Here is an 18,088-nt window from a genome sequence, read left to right on the forward strand (position 1 = left end):
GAGAGGAGGGGGAAGAGAAGAGACAGTTAGAGAATGAGAGTGAGAGAGATGGAGCAAGCAAGAGAGAAAGAATAGCTTCTTTCTTTTCAGCTACCATACTCCATACTTACCTATACCATACTTATAACCAAATTTAAACTATAGCTTAAGGCAATTATCTCCAGGAAGGCTTCCTGGACTGATCAAATCCATTTTTTTTCTTAAAATACAATTTTATTTTATTTTCAATTCAAAATTCTTACTCCTCCCTTTCCACCACCCTCATTTGCTAAGAAGGTGAGAAAAATAAAACTTATTAAAATATGTATAGATATTAAAATTTTTCTGTATTAGCCACATTCCAAAAAAGAAATAAAGAAAAAAGAAATAGAAAACAACATGCTTCAATCTGTACTGAGTCCATCAGTTATCTATTTGCAGACAATATGTTTCATTATGACTCCTTTGGAGTTATGATTGGTCATTGTGTTGATCAGAGATACCAAGTCTTTAAAAACTGATTATCTTTACAATATTATTGTTATTGCACAAATTGTTCTCCTGGTTCTGACAATTTCACTTTCCATCAGTTTCTGTAATCTCCTTGCTAGCATTTTATTTAATTTTTTTCCATCAATACTCATTAGGAAAATTGATCTTTAGTTTTCTTTTTCTTTTTTGGCTTTCCCTAGTTAAGGGAGGTATCTTCTTGTCTTATAAAAGGAATTTGATTAAGATTGACTAGGATTCCTATTTTTTACCTATCTTTTCAAACAGTTTGTGAAGCATTAGGATTAATTATTCTTTAAGTCTGGCAGAATTTACTTGTAAATCAAGTTGATCCTGGATTTTTCCCCTTTAGGAAACTTATTTATGGTTTATTCAATTTCTTTTTTCTAAGTAAAATTATTTAAGTATTTTACTTCCTGTTAGTCTGGGAAAATTATATTTTTGTAAAATTTATCTCTTTTCATTAAGATTGTCAGTTTTATTGGTATATTTTTGGCAAAATAGTTCCAAGTAATTGCTTTATTTCATCTTTATTGATACTTGTAAATTCACTTTTTCATTTTTGATATTAATAATTTGGTTTTCCTCTTTCTTTAAAAAATCATATGTAACTTTTCTAAAATTCTCTTCTTCTTAACTTTCTTGTTTATTTTATGATTAGATTCATCTAGGTCTGAGAAGGGTAAATTGCCCCCCCCTCCCTTTCAACTATTATAATTTTACTATTTCTTCCTGTAACTCATTTTTCCTTTAAGAATTTAAATGTTATCTATTTGATATATATGTGTTCAGTATTAACATTATTTCATCATCTATGGAACCTTTTAATAAAATATAATTTTCCTGTTTGTCTCTTTTAATTAAGTTTATTTTTGCTTTTGCTTTGTCTGAGATCTTGAGTTCTACCCTTCCTTCTTTTATGTCAGCTAAAGCATAATAGATTCTACTTCAGATTCTTATTTTATATATATCTTTCTATTTCAAAAGCAGAAAAGTTAAGATATTAAATGTATCTTTTCCAACCATTTCATAAACTGAATTTCTGTACTGAATTCTATGTGTATGTATCCTTCCTCTTTTAATCAGTTCAGATGAGAGTGAGATTCAAATGTTGCTCAATCCTCCTTTTCCCACTGCTGCCTTCATTGAATAAATTCTTCCTTTCAAGTTCTATTTATATGAACTAATTTTCCCCACTTTCTTTCTCTCTCTTCCCAGCATTCTTCTTTTGAGATCTTACAAACACACCAGACTCACATGTAGTTTCTCTATCTGATTAGAATCCAAGACCCTTGGTACAATCCATCCTGAAGAGTTACATGTATCATCTTCAAGTTCATTTTCCAACCTGCTAGCATACTCTGTGATTTTATATCTTCTCCTTTTTAAGTGTGTAATAATATTGCTGATAAAGAATGACTGTCAGAGTTTTCCTATTATGTCTCTACACTTGCTGGAAAACAACTTATTATTATTTTTAATATAAAGGTCTAGGATTTTATATTTGGAAAGAACCCTGAAGATTATCTAGTCATGCTCAATTTATAAATGAGGAAACAGGATCAGTGAAAGCTGGTCTAGAATTCAAACTTAGGCACTTTGCCTCTAAATTCCACGGTCTTTCTACCATACCTGATGTATCACAGGCAAATGGTAGTGTGCATAGGCAAAGGGACAATACACAGTAGGAGCTTAATACTTATTGACTGACTTGTAGCTGGAAAATAAATAAGAATATCTATTACTATATTCAGTACCCCTGGAAGTAGTTTTGATCCCAGTATATACACATTCAAAGAGTTCAGAGTGTTGTTTCAGCATCTTTCCTGAGCTCTAATTAAAGCAATTCATTAAGAAAAAAGAAATCTTAAAGGACGATTTTGTAAGGCAGGTCATATAGAAACCATCAATGCTTTATGATCTCAATGTTACGAACACCCCTCCAACAGTGGCTTTTACAATCCTACATTCCTACCCATTCTGTTCACCTTGCTCATCACCTCTCATAAAAGAGACACGGGATCTACTCAATGAGGATCTGTTGAATTAATGGCCTGCTGGTCTTTTTCTCTTAATCTTTTCCTTTTCATTCCCTACTCTTATTTTATTTTTCAGTTTTTATTTTCTCTGTCTTCCCTCTATTAAATAAAAAAATAAAGGAGAAAAAAACCCTTCTGATAGCTAACCATAGCCAAACAAAATAAATTCCTGCATTTGACCTTCCAGTCTTCCTTAATCTTCCAAAGAGGAAGAAAACAGGACTTCTGTTTCTTTCCCTTGTTCTTTCCCCCAATCTTTGTGCCCAGATTAGAAGCAGGAAACTGTCTCTGGGGTAAATGAGGAGGACTAGTTCCATCAACTGGCCTTGTAAATCTGGAGAAGAAGAGGATATGTACTCTTAGAATGAGGTATGCCTTTGAGGAAACTCACTATCAAGAAATTTACATAGGCAGAAGAAATGCCTTTGAGTTGTTCTAGTTGGCTACCTGACAACCAGGGCAAAGAATGGAAAAAAGACCAAATATGTGATAATCCTTCAAAGACCCAAAGAACCAACTTCAGATCATTCTCATCTCCTCCATGATGTACAGGAATAACTCTCACCACCTCAGACTCTCTCTATCTTTAAGAAGAAAAAAATCCAAAGAAAATGGATGTTTTGTCTTAATCAAAACCCCAAGGTCATGATTCATCCTGGACCAGGGACCTTGGGCAATCATCTCTGAAAAGGGGGCAGCATCTCAAGAGCAATTACCATGTTCCTCGTATTCCCACATCTAGAATTGTGCTGTTACCTTTCCGAATATGTTCCCCGAATTCAGCCAGAGCCGTGGTGTTGATATTTTCAGAGCTGAAGGCCACTGTGGGCATCTGAATCGCTTCTGTTGGGGATTGAATGAAGAAAACCAAAGGTTAAAACCTACTCATAGGATATCAAGCTAAAAGGTTTACTTTTGGGCTGAAAAACAGTAATTTTTATCTAGTTCCTTTTTTTTTTTTTTTTTTCTGAGACTGGGGTTAAGTGACTTGCCCAGGGTCACACAGCTGGGAAGTGTTAAGTGTCTGAGACCAGATTTGAACTCGGGTCCTCCTGAATTCAAGGCTGGTGCTCCATCCACTGCGCCACCTAGCTGCCCCTAGCTCCTTCATTTCAAAGATGAGGAAGAGTAGAAGTGATTTGTTCAAGAACTTGAAACGCTATTAAACCATGTAGTTTCTTCTTTATAAACACTTAATAGAGCTTCTGTGGATACACTTCCAAGTTAATGATTAGTCATTTTACTCTTGTCCCTGATCTCCCATGTGATACAAAGAACTCTGTCTTAAATATTAAGAACAGTGTGATATAGTGCAAAGGCAGCTAGATTTGGAGTCTTAAGAGCTATTTTCAAATACTGGCTCTGACATTTATAACGTGTGAAATACTGGGCAAATCTCTTCAAATTATCAGGCCTCAATATTCTCCTCTGAGAAACGAGGAGGTTGGACTAATGATCTCAAAGTTCCTTCTGACTCTGTGATCCTATGAAATAGAAGACTGGGGAATTAATGAACTTTGGGCACTGCCTATGAAAGCAGCATGAAAACAATATTAGGACTCTATTCTTTGTTTTAGGCACAAATTGATTAGAAACAATTTTGTTTAATTTAATATTAATCTAATATCCAAGGATTACTAGCTTCGAGAGAGATGTCTAAACTGATGTAATTTCCCCTTTCCCCTAATACTCTCTAACATGTTTCTACCCCAAGATGATCTGAGGTAAAGAAATCTAGAAGAAGAAGGAGGAGGAGGAGGACGAAAAGGAGGAAAGGGAGAAAGAGGAGAAGGAGGATGGGGAAGTTTGGGGTTAATATTCTAGAAGAGTTGAATAACAAAAGTCAGGAATTCTTTCCTAAAGCATCCCCTTCTAAGGAACTCTACCCCTCAGCTCAATATACCTATTCAGAATTTAATAGCCAGTCAATAAACATTTATCAGATGCCTAATATATATCACATGCAAGTGATGGGGACACCAAAAAAGTTAAAAGATAGACTCTTTTGGGGGAGTTCACAATCTAATAAGAGAAACAACCTTTAAATAAGTATGTACAAATAAACTGTATATAGGATATAGTTGGAAATAATAAGCAGAAGGAGGAAGTGGAGTAAATGAGGATCAGAAAAGACTTCCTTTAGAAAGTAGGGTTTTGAAGAAAGCCAGGGAAGTTGGGAGGTGGAAATGAGGAGGGAAAACATTCTGGGGTAGAGAAAAGTCTCCTTTGCAAGATCTGTATTAAATCATGGCCCACCAATTGTAGGTGTCCTACAGGGCTATGTTCTGAGCCCTTTTCTCTTCTTCTTTTATCCTATTTCATTTGGTGATGTCATTAATTCCCACAGACTCAATTATCATTTTTACATTGATGAATACCAAATCCACTTGTCTAGCTCTTAACTTCTCTCCTCACCTCTAGACATAGCTAAAATTGAACTCCCCCAAACCTTATGTTCTTTCTAACTTTCTTCTTCCTGTCTAGGACACTGTTATTCTCCCAGAAATCCAAGTTCACATCCTAGGTGACATCCTTAATTCTTCATTCTCTCTCCCTTTCCATATACAATCAGTGGCTAACTCCTGTCATTTTAACCTTAATGACATCTCTCCCATATATACTTTCTTCTTTTCTCTGATACTGCAACCTTACTGATAAAACAAATTCTCATTACCTCAAATCTGAAATACTAGTGAAAATCTTTTTCACTAGCTAGTGAAAAGGTTTAGAGTGAGTAAATGGAAAACTTTATCTGTGGAATAGCAAAGAACGTAGAATCTCTTTCCCTTTGAACGGAATAAAGAAGAATTCCCTAGGATGAGTTGGAGAAGGTAAGAGTCTATATAAGACAAATTATAGCATCCATACTTAATCTATTTCCTTGTGAAAAGAATATTTTATCCTTGTCATTTTCCTTTTCAAGGAGGGCAAATCTGGAAAAGGTTTTAGATCAGAGATAATATTTTTTAAAAACATTTTTTGTTTTGTTAAAGTAGAGGTTTTCAGAGAACATTATATACATAGTATCAAGATTATGTGATGATCAGCTATGATAGACCTAGCTCTTCTCAGTAATGTGGTGATTCAATATAATTCCAATAGATCTGTGATGGAAAATGCCATCCACATCCAGAGTGAAAACTATGGAGGCTGAATATAGATCAAAGCACACTATTTTCACCTTTTTGGCTTGTTTGCTTTTTCTTTCTTATGTTTTTCCCTTTTGTCCTGATTTTTCTTTCACAACATGACATATATAGTAATATTTTAAAAGTGATTGTACATGTATAATCAATATCACAAACTTGCTATCTTAGGGAGGGGAGTAAGGAAGAAGGGAGAAATTTTTGGAACTTAAAATTTTCAAAAACAAATATTGAAAACTCTCTTTACATGTATTTAGAAAAATGAAATATTCTTGAAATTAAAAAAAAAACAAAAAAAACCCAGAGGTTTTCTATATGCTTCTGCATCACAGAAGGGCTTCTTGGTATGTGTAATCAATCATGAAACCATGCTGACTGGATCCATTACCAATTTACATTTCATCTTAATCAGGTCCTCAATGAAGTAAGTCAAGCCTTATATAGCTTCCTAATTAACTCACTATCCTCTTCTCCAAAGCAGCTCTTCCAAACTTTTTCATCTTTCCTGGAGCCTCCCATGGCCTCCTCTCCCCACTTTTTCAGCTGAGAACCTAACCTTATATTTCACTGAAAATACTAGGCCGTTAAAAGAAAATTCCTTCTCTATTACTGTTCCTTATCTCATATCATTCACATGCTTCTGCCACCATTTCCTCCTTCAATTCTGTCTCTCATGAAGAGGAGGCCCTTCTCACAAAGACAAACCAATTTTCCCATTCTATTCCCTCTTCTTTAGGCGATTGTCCCCTTCATCAATCTTACCCTTTCATTTATATTTGATTTCTCCTTGTCTACTGGCTATTTCCTTGCTGCTACAAACATGTCTTTGCCTCTCCCATCTTCAAAACTCCCTTCTTTGATCTGTTTATTTCCCTGAGCTATTATTCCATAGAACTTCTCTCTTTTGGCTAAACCCCTTAAGAAAGTTGTCTGCAAAAGTTACCTCCACTTCTTTTCCTTTCACTCTTCTTTTTAACTCACTGTAGTCTGGCTTCAATCAAACTGCTCTCTCCAAAGTCATCAATGATTCTCAATTGCCAAATCCAATTGGCTTTTTCTTTTCTTTTCTTATATTTTCAATAGTATTTTATCTTCCAAATACATGTTAATATAATTTTCAACATTCATTTTGTAAGACTTTGTTTTCCAAATTTTTCTCCCTCTCTCCTTTACCTCCCCCCACCCTCAAACAATAAGCAATGATATAAGTAAAATACATGCAATTCTTTTAAATATATTTCCACATTTGTCATGTTGTGCAAGAAAAATCAGAGTAAAAGGAAAAAAAACAGAAAGAAAACAAATAAAGGTGAAAAGTCCATCACAGTTGATCATCACATAATCTTGTGTACAATGTTCTCTTGGTTCTGCTCTGATGATGCAGAACATCATCAGTTCAGGTAAGTCTTTTCCAGAATTTTCTGAAATCGGCCTATTCATCATTTCTTATAGAACAATAATATTCCATTACATTCATATACCATCACTTATTCAGCAATTTCCCAAAAGATGAACACTCACTCAATTTCCAGTTCCATGCTACTACAATGGCTACTACATTGGCCTTCCCAAGGCCTTTTCTTAATCTTCAATCGCCTCTGCAGTTTTAGACACCATTAATTATGCTCTTCTACTCTCTTCTCTCTAGGTTTTTGGGACAAGGCTCTTTCCTGGTTCTCCTACTACCTCTCAGACCACTTTCCAGTCTCCTTTGCAAGATCTTTATTAGGTCATGGCCCACCAATTGTAGGTGTCCTATGCTCTGAGCCTTCTTCTCTTCTTCCTTTATCCTACTTCATTTGGTGATGTCATTAATTCCCATAGACTCCATTATCATTCTTACACTGATGAATACCAAATCTACTTGTCTAGCTCTTAACTTCTCTCCTCACCTCTAGACCCTTATGTTCTTTCTAACTTTCTTGTTCCTGTCTAGGACACTGTTATTCTCCCAAAAACCCAAGTTCACATCCTAGGTGACATCCTTAATTCTTCATTCTCTCTCCCTCTCCATACACAATCAGTGGCTAAATCCTGTCATTTTAACCTTAATAACATTTCTCCCATATATACTTTCTTCTTTTCTCTAATATTGCAACCTTCCTGACAAAACAAGTTCTCATTACCTCAAGCCTGGAATACTGCAGTAGCCTCCTACTTGGTCTCCCTGCCTCAAGTGTCTCGTCTCTAATCTATCCTCCACTTAGCTGTCAAACTGATCCTCCTAAAAGCACAGACTTGACTAAGTACATGCCTCCTCTTTCCAATTAGTAAACTCCAGTGGCTTCTTCTGATCTCAAGGATCAAATATAAAATCCCCTAGCTTTCAGAGCCAAACCTGACCCCTTCTTACCATTCTAATTTTCTTATACCTTATTGTTCTTCACCTGCTCCATGATCCAGTGACACTGGCCTCTTTGCTCTCCATCTCCTAATTCTGGGTATTTTCACTGACTGCCCCCTTGCCTGGAACACTCCCTCCTTGTTCTTCCTCTGTGTTTCCCTGACTTTTTTGAAGACTCAGATAAAGTTTACCTTTTTGTAAAAAGTTTTAGGCCTTAATCTTTGTAATTTCCATGTAAGGAAGTTACTTATTTTATCTCAATCTTGTCTGCATATATTTGCTTGCATATTGTCTCCTCTATTAGACTATGAATTTCTTGAAAACAGGGTCTATTTTTGTTGTTGTTATTGTTTGTCCTTTTAAGTATTCCTTGTGCAGGTGCTGTTCGTGGGGATTTGGTGTTTGAGAAGACCACTTGTCTTGATTCAGGATAGGGTAGAGTTGGAACTCTTCTAGTCCACTGGGATTTTCATTATTATCCTTCAAAAACTTGAACTATCCTTGTCATCATCCTCTATTGGATGTGCCCTAGTTTGTTTATATTTGTCCTAAAATGAAGTATCTAGAATTGTTTTCTGCATGGGGTCTGACTAGGACAGAATATAGTGGACCTGATTCTAGACATTCTAATGCAGCTGAGGATAACAATAGCTTTTTCAGCTTCCATATTAATATCATTGACTCACACTGAGCTTATAAACCATCAAAGCTCTCAGGAATTGTTTGTTTAGCTATCCCTTTACTGGAATTTTTGAAATTGATTGTTTTGAATTGAGTGTAGAACTTCACATTAATCCCTATCTTTAAACCCAAATCAATGAATGTGACAAGAATTTTGACTCCAGCAAACACCTTATTGAGTACAAGAAATAGATAACTAAAGGTTTTTATTGCTATAACCACTTTCTCTTTTCCACAGTAATTGTACTAAACTCTTTCCTCTCTCATTAAGTCCCTCAAAGCTATTTATTCCCAATTCCCAGACACAAAGGGGATAATTTGTCCTCCTTGTTCCCTGAGGAGTATTTGGCTATAAAATTTTATGATAGAAGCTCTTTCAATTCTAATTCCTCACTCCACTCAAGACTTCTCAGCATCATCAGATGTTGGTAAGGTGGAAATGGCAGTAGATTTTGTGTCACAGGACATAGGTTCAGGTCTCAACCTTGCTACTATTTGTGTAACTGTGGGTAAGTCCTTTATCTGAGCTGCTATTATTTTTTCCATAGATGAGGGGAATTGGATTATATGACCTTTATTGTTCCTCCTAGTTTTAAAAGCTATGATAAACTCTTTAATTCTATCACTTTTCAACCAACTAATGTGCTTAAGTATCAGCTGAGTATTTTTAATCTGCTAGGCAGTTTACAGCAATACTAATTTCTGTGGCTGGATGTAGCAGAAAGAACAATTCATTGGGAACTGGATTATTTGGATTCAAATTTCAATTACAGTAGTTACTAAAAATTACTTCTACTTCTTTATTGTTTTATAATCCCAACATCAGCTGATTCTTCTGTACTACTTTATGGTTAGCAAAATTCTTTATATCAACTCTTATTTAAATTTCATAGCATTCCTGTGAGATAGGTGATACAGATAGTATTATCTACATTTTACAGATGAGGATACAGAGGCACAGAGAAATTAAAGCCACAAGGTAGCATTTGAATTCAAGTCCTGAATGTCAAAATACAGTACTTTCAAGATTCCCTGCAATCTAATTCCAATATACCTTCTCAATTTTATTTCACATTACTCCTTTTCATGTATTCTATAACCTAGACTGGATCCTGGTCTCTGTTTTTTGTGTCCTCTGAGCATTCTCGAAGGCTGCTTTCCATACCTAGAATCCATTCCATCTTAGTCTCTAATCATTGAAATGCATTTTCCCCTTCAAATCAAATGAGAAATTTGTAAATTGCTTATCACAATGCCTGACACATAATAAATACTTTATAAATGCGTTTTCCCTTCCTGCTTTCCTTCCATCAAAGTCTAGCTTAAATGCAAACCCATGTATTATATATTCCCTGATTCCTGAAAAAATCCCTGAGATTTTTTACCCCATAGTTTATTATAGAACTTTATCTTGATCTCTCTTTTGATTTTAAAGGTTAGGTCTCAGGGAGGGGTGTATGTGACAATTCTCATAAGTTCCAAGGAATATTTATTATGCATCTGGGCTCCTACCATTATGAGGTTCATGAGCCCCAACCCATGAACTTCCCTTTAATAATCTCTTACTAGACACAACTGGCTTAAAGCAAAGGCATTTACTAAGATAATTTTGTAAGAACAGTAGCTATACAACATTCTTCCCTAAATATGAGATGTAGTCTTCCTTAAATATATAGAATCTATTCTAAATTTATATTAAATATATTAAATTAAATATAAATATTAAATATAAGTATATAAATATATTAAATATATAGAATAAATATATAAATATATTAAATATATGGAATATATAGAATCATCTATTGGAAGAATAGACACACAAATCTGGATAGCAATGGTGATGAAGTACACATGTGAAAACATATGGGGTCAAGATATCTCAAGCCTCTATTTCTGAAGATCCTAATGTATTTTCTAATTCCTCTTGAGGTACTTTATTTTTGTTGGGCAGGTCACTCAATCATGTTCCTTCAAAAAGATCAGTTTTCATCTTCTAAGTATGTTCTCCCTTATATCTCGGTAAACTATTTTTCTCTGCAGTCAGGGATCATGTTCCTTGAAATTACTTCCTTCCTGAGTCTGTGACTTTGGTTTTATGTCTGAAGGAACAGTACATTTCTTTTTTGTAAATTTTCATATATTTACAAAAAAGGAAAATGATTTCAATTTAAGTAACTTAGTTTAACATCAATCAAGAAATAACATTTAATTACATTTTTCCTCTAGTAAGTATTATTTTACAGTTGGGAAAAATCCATTTCTAATACAAAACATCCACAAAACTAATTCTAAAGCACTAAACTGTTTCTAGAGTTTATATATTTATTGTACGCCTAGGAAGAAGAGCTAAGCCTCTTAGTTCTTCATTTCCTAGACCCATGGGTCTTCACCTTCATTTGAACAAACAGGACCACTACTGGCTTGGAGCAGTTAAGATTGGTGGGGCAGCACTCGATTGGCCCAAGCCTCTTTAATCTCTTCATCCACCACCTCCATTATTTATTTTCTTGCCAACATAGGCATGCCCCCTTTCCTTCTTAGGCTCACATTATCAACATTATCATTGCCTCCAGAAAGGGAAAAATGAATTGCTTTATTGTTCTATTCAGGAATATACAGAACTATACCAAGAAATAAGTCAAATGGGTCTTGGTTAGTGGAAATGTTGGAATTAAAGCAAAACTATTTAAAATCCTAAAGATGATATTATTAAACTGCTGTACTTAATATGCCAGTGATGAGATTTAGATTTGGGGTACCCAAATGAAATTAGGGTTACTGGTGGTCAGGGAGTTAAATAAGGTCTAAATGAGGTCTAGTGGCGGTGCAAGGTAGGGAGTTCTGGGATTCCCTTCTGGTGGCGCAAGAGTCCCCTATAAAGGAATTTACAGACCCCAAAACCTAGATTGATAAGAGATTTATTATGGGATTTGGAAGTAAGGTTAAAGTCTAGTTAGTAAAAGGTGTTAAGAGAAGAGGGCACTGGAAACAGTATTTCAGTGGGCAGAAAGTCCTTGGTGCCAGGCATGGTGCTGGCATGTTTGGAACCTCTGCAAAGAGAGGGTTTTAGTTTGGCTCTTTTATAAGAGGGGGTTCTGGCTACAAGCTGAAGGGGGCTCATGGGTGGAGTCCCAGGGTTGGCACCAGGCTGGGTTTCAGCTAGGATTAGAATTTGAATTGAATTCAATGGGTTTCGGGACTGAGCAGTCCCCACCCAGATAACAAAGGGGAAACTGTTTGGGCTTGGGGTGGAGTCTCCTCCCTGAGGCAGAGTTGAAGAAGGTTTTCTCCTTTAAGGATTTTTCAGAGTTTTGGGGTTCCCTCTTCACCAGCAAATTTGGAAAATTCAACAGTGACCTGGAAAAGATCAGTTTATGTCCCAATTCTAAAGTAGGGCAACGTCAAAGAATTTTCAAATTATTGAATAATTGTGTTCATTTCACATGTCAGCAAGTTTATGCTTAAGATTCTGCAAGCTAGGTATCAGCAATGTCACCTTAGAACTGCCAGAAGAGCAGGATGGTTTTTGAAGAGACAAAAAACCTAGAGACCAAATTGCCAACATTCTCTGCATTATGAAGAAAGCCAGGGAGTACTAGAAAAACATCAATTTCTGCTTCACTGACTAAGAGCCTTTGACTGGGTGAATCATAACAAAATGTGGCAGGACAATGTACATTCTCTGTACATTCAACTGTACCTTAGACTATCTTGAACCAATAAACTCTTGAACTTCTGGATGGGGTGTTTCCTGTTGGATGACTATGTCAACTATTAATTACCACATAGGGGGCAGCTAGGTGGCACAGTGGATAGAGCACCAGCCCTGAATTCAGGAGGACCTGAGTTCAAAATCTGGTCTCAGACACTTAACACTTCCTAGCTATGTGACCCTGGGCAAATCACTTAACCCCAGCCCCAGGGGAAAAAAAAATACCACATAGTTCATGAGTTGAGGAGAAGGGAAAAATCATTTCTTTCCCCTTTTGCTGTCCTGCTGGCACAGGGGTTATACTCCACGAAAGAGTTCCCAATAAATATTCATCTGAATTGACTCAATGTGATCCCACTAGAAAGGTTTTGTCTTTTAAGGGCTGTCTAGGGGCACGGTTTAGCCATTTGCTGGTCAATGGCCAGGTTTTCTTTCTAATCTAGCCAAATTGGAACTTTGTAAAAGTATCATAGGTAGTGAGTACTTACAGTTAAACACCTTGCTATTTGCTCCTTATTTTCTAGTATTACATTCTAATCAAACCGCCCACTTCAGAAATGGGATAACTTGATCTGTCTCTAATTACATGGCCTATGAGGGGCATGAAAAAGATCCAGAATGCTAATATTTGATTGTGGTCTAGTCCTTTACTTCTTTCTGCTCAGAATCAAAGAATCATAAATTATCAGTTGGAAGGGACTTCAAAGGTTGTCTAGCCCAAAGCTATTTTATAGGAGAGATAACTGAGGCAAAGAAAAGTTAGATAACTTGTCCAAGATCACAGAGGAAGTAGTAAATGGCAGGGCTGGGATATAAAACTGAATCTTCTCTCTCTAGATTTAGTGTCCTTTCCATTGCATCTGCTCTAGGCACATAGTTTAGAAGAAATGATTTGAAGTAGATACCCTGTTCTACCTCCCCAGGCAATTGCTTAATAAATTCATTAAACTTTCATATTCGATTATGATGGCTAGCTGATCTGTGTCTCTACTCAAACCAGGAGTCAAGTACAAAGCTGCACTAAATGTGTTTACATTGGCAGTATCCTTTACTCCTTTATAGAAAAATCCAAAGTTCAAATCAATCAGACTCCTCCCTCTTCTTCTATCTAATCTCTTTTCTCTGTCATTCATAAACTGGAAGGCTGGATTAATGTCCTTTGATTTTGAAGCCATTTTATTTTATTAAGCTTTGTCATGGTAGACTGCAAAAGGCAAGCTCATGATCTTTAGGTCCTGACCCCTAGTTATCTGTTCATCTTTCAATCCCCACCCAGACTGCCAATTTATCACAAAGTTTGGTTGTACTGAATTAGCAGAATTATCTGTTAGAGGGGCTATTTGACAGGAAAGAAGCTGTTCAGCCATGTATGAAGCATTCCTTCTTCCAAGGAAGTACTTTCTGCCCAGGAGCAATCATTTACTTAAATGGTCCCTCTCAAAAACCTAGAAGGAAGGAACCTCAAATACCACCTCATTCAACCCATATTTTTTTTCAACCCATTTTTGCAAAAATCAGATCTACCACATATCCAGTAAGTGGCCATCATCATAGGAATATTCGATCCTTCCATCTATGCCTTCTTCATATTCTTTCTACCCTACCCTCATAATCCATTGACCACATCCAAGGAGGAAGAGCTAACCTTATTTTTCCTACTTCACTATTAATTTAGCATTCCAATGAGATAATCTAAGACCCATCAGACTGCTTGTTAACCCAAAACTTGGCAGATGTACAAATCAGGAAAATGTCTTTCAATACTATTAGCAATGTGTTATTCTCTGTCTCTGTCTCCCTCCCTCACTTCCCTCTCTCTCCCTCCTTTCCTCCTTCTCTCTCTCTCTCTCCCTCTCCCTTCCTCTTCCTCATCGCCTTTCTCTCTTTCTCCACACACACACATGTATATGTACACATATACAGAGATATATACATATATATGATATATATATATACACACATATAGTGATATTATATATAGATCATTAGATAGAGCACTGAACAGTGTACTTAGAGTCAAGAAGCCTCATCTTCATGAGTTCAAATCTGTCCTCAGTCACTTCCTGGTTGGGTGATCTTAGGCAAGTACACCTTGCCTTGGTTTGCTTCAATAAAATAAGTTGGAGAAGGAAATGTCAAACCACTCCACTCTCTTTGTCAAGAGAATACCCCAAACTGTCCAATTTAACTGAAATTACTGAACAACAACATAGTAGATCACAAATCCAGAGTTGAGACCAGTTAGTGCCACTCTCTCATTTTATGGATGAGGAAACTGACGTCAAGGAAATTAAGTAATCTAGGCAAATTCATACTGTTGGTAAATGTTAGAGGTGGGATTTGAACAGGTCTTTTGGTTCTTCAATTAGTGTATTTTGCACTATACCAAGCTGCCTATCCTACAGTAGAAAACTCACTAGTGTCTGTGTTGACATTTGAAATCAGATGCAAGCTCTGATATTAACTATGTGATCCTGGCCAAGTTACTTTGGTTCTCTGAGCCCTTAGATTCATCATTATTTATAATAATTTATAATAATAATCATACTAGATACCAAAGCAGCTAGTTGGTATAGTGGATAAGAACATCAGCACGGAATTCAGGAGGACTTGAGTTCAAATATGGCCTCAGATACTTAACACTTTCTTTCTGTGTGACCCTGAGCAAGTCACTTAACCCTAACTGCCTCAGCAAAACAACAACAAAAAGAATAATAATACCTATGTTATTTGCTTCCCAGGATTGTTGTAAGGAATCTTCTTGATTATATCTTAAAAACATTATAGAAATGTTTGCTATTTCTGTGCCCAGTTCAGTTATTCCCTGGTTGAAGATTTTTTAAAACATGTCTTCCTGCCACTGTTTGGTTTAAACTTTTTGAGGATAGCCTAGAGAGCTTTTCTTGACAAACTTAAAAAAGGAAGAAAGAAAGAAAGAAAGAAAGAAAGAAAGAAAGAAAGAAAGAAAGAAAGAAAGAAAGAAAGAAAGAAAGAAAGAAAGAAAGAAAGAAAGAAAGAAAGAAAGAAAGAAAGAAAGAAAGAAAGAAAGAAAGAAAGAAAGAAAGAAAGAAAGAAAGAAAGAAAGAAAGAAAGAAAGAAAGAAAGAAAGAAAGAAAGAAAGAAAGAAAGAAGAAAGAAATCCTAGAATTCTATCTTAATTCTACAGCAGGTACAATCCTGTTTTCCATTTCTCTCTCTGAGCATCTTTAGTTAGAATGGAAGGATACAGCCTTAGTTGTAGCCAAGGATATCCCCCCCTCCTTTTTTTTTTTTTTTTTTAAATTTCAATACATTTTTCAGAATGAAGTTGAATGGTTCTAGAACCATATATCTCCTTATAATTCTCGGGATAAGGAGTTCTTCTGTGAAGGCAAAACCAAGGATAAAATGAGAAGCAAATTGGAATTGGAATTGGAAATTGCCAAAAGACAAATTTAGGCTTCATACAAAACATTTTCTAATAATAAGTGATATCTAAAGGTGGAATGGACTCTTGAGAGGTAACAATCCTTCCCGATTAAGATCTTCATGAAACGACCGGATAACTACTTGCTGAATATGTGACAAAACTGATTTTTGCTGAAATACCCATTGAACTGAGTTGACCTTTGAAGTCTCATCCAACTTTGAGATTAGGAATTTTTAGAGCATGATCAGGGAGCTCAGAGAGTATCTTTAATAATTCCCCAGGGAGCAGGGTGACTGGGATTTAGCTTCTCCCTGCCAAATATGTTCTTTATAGCTAGTTTCTAGTGGTCTAAGCAGTCTAGGACCCTTTTCAAGAGAAGAGAATGTAGCAGTTGTTATGGGAGCAAATACTGCTTCTTCTTCCCACTGATGTCATTCCCTTCTTACCCCAACCAGTTGCCTGACATTTTCCTATGAGTGTCATGCCAAATCATGGCACACTATGAGAATTTGATGTCTTTGGAGCAGAAAAAAAAGGAGCCATGAACCATGGGCATCCCAGATCCCTGCTCCGCTCCTTAATAACAAAGGGTGATATTTAAGATGACATGGGGCCCTCCCATGTGGCCAGAGACAGAATGTCTAGGTACTCTGGGGAGAAGCATGGTACTAAGGTTGAGAAAGCAACATGGAAGTTGGAGTCCAGTAGGGAAGAGCTGGTCAAAAAAGAACCAGAAGTTCTTTGGCTAGGGTGGCTTATTTCACTGATGCAAGGAGTTGTCTGGGCATGAGAAAAAAGTGGAGTTGTGAGTGTAGTACTGGCTGATGAAAAAAAAGTTCTGAGATGAGATAGGAGTTCAAGTTCTGGTTTTCTGTAGTCCTGGGCTAATTACCTTTTTGTATAAAATAGAGATAAATGATAATTGGATATTTGGGACAACTTCCTTGTATAATTGGTAGTTAAAAAAAATTTTTTTTTTTGAATCTTTTAGAGGTGGGGATGGGAGTGGGGAAAAACTATTAGGGATAAGTAAAGTGTCTGAGGCCAGATTTGTATTCAGGTTTAATTTGGAGTCTGAAATACCCCAATACACAAATAGAGGTTATTAAATGGAATTAATAATACTAACCCTACTGCAGCTCTAAAGGAAGAAGGGTAAATGGGGTGGAAGGGATAAAGGAAAAGATTTCCGGGGAATCGGTGAAAAATAGTTGAAAACCCAAGGGAAGCCGGTCTGGGGGTCAGAGAAGGGGGCTGGGATCTGTCTCCAGGTGGCAAGTCCAGGGGTACCTTGGGTTATAAAACCGAGAGCACCCCCGCTCTCGGGAGATGAGTGCCCGCAGGGGACGGGAGGGAAGATCGCGGTCACCTTTCAAAGCCTCTTTCATTGCAGTACGCTCCGTCTCGCTGAGCTGGGCAGGGATCCTGGCCGCCCCTGGGCGCCCCCAGCCTCGCAGCTCGTCCGGACCCGGGAAAGTGGCGGTCCGGAGCAGCAGCACAGCCACCAGGGCTAGCAGCGTCCCCGTCGCGCGCCCATGGCCAGCAGTCGGCCAGCGGTGGCGGCGGCGCCGGGCTCGGCCATCTCCGCGCGGCTCCAGCACCAAACGGTCCGCTGACCGGGGACTCGGGCGTCCGGACTCCAAACTCTAGCCTCCTCGAACTATCCTGGCTCCGTCCCCACTCCTGACTCTGACCAATAGAAGAGAAGGGGGTGTATCGGTGCAGCCAGTTAGGGCCGCAGCCACGCCCTCAGGCTTGAAGGGCTTTTGGGGAATGGTAGTTTTTTAGTCTCGGTGGAAAGACAGATCTAGTGTAGAGGTGAAGGGTGTGGTCCTCCTCCCTGGCTTCATCCCGACATAAAAGCCAAATAAAGGTCGCTCAGTGAAGGTAGTCAGCGGAGACTAAGAAAGGCTTGTCTTGTGGTTATTCCAGGACTACTGCCGAGTGAGATAGCTGCAGGGCGAATTTTAAATTTTAAAAAAAATTTTAAGATTTCGTATATTCACTTCAACAATGATACTGTACGAGGATGTGTGCTGATGGAAGTGGATATCTTCAACATAGAGAAGAGCTAATCCAATTCCAATTGATTAATGATGGACAGAATCAGCTACACCCAGAAAAGGAACACTGGGAAATGAGTGTAAACTGTTATTTTTACCTTCTGAATCCAATTCTTCCTGTGCAACAAGAAATTCGGTTCTACACACATATATTGTATCTAGAATATACTGTAATATATTTAACATGTATAAGACTGCTTGC

At 37.1% G+C, this 18,088-nt stretch overlaps 1 protein-coding gene across 1 annotated transcript in view; it reads right to left on the reverse strand.

The window, feature by feature from the left end:
- Positions 1-17,470, reverse strand: part of PM20D1 (peptidase M20 domain containing 1) — a 43,644-nt gene extending 26,174 nt beyond the window's left edge. Inside the window, 3 exon segments of the mRNA XM_074308973.1 lie at positions 3,285-3,371; positions 17,193-17,352; positions 17,355-17,470. Of these exon segments, the coding sequence (XP_074165074.1) occupies positions 3,285-3,371; positions 17,193-17,352; positions 17,355-17,405 (298 nt within the window). The 5' untranslated portion in view covers positions 17,406-17,470.
- Between the last annotated feature and the right edge of the window lie 618 nt (positions 17,471-18,088).

Source organism: Sminthopsis crassicaudata, chromosome 4 (assembly GCF_048593235.1).
Source record: "Sminthopsis crassicaudata isolate SCR6 chromosome 4, ASM4859323v1, whole genome shotgun sequence".
NCBI classification, from domain to species: Eukaryota; Metazoa; Chordata; class Mammalia; order Dasyuromorphia; family Dasyuridae; genus Sminthopsis; species Sminthopsis crassicaudata.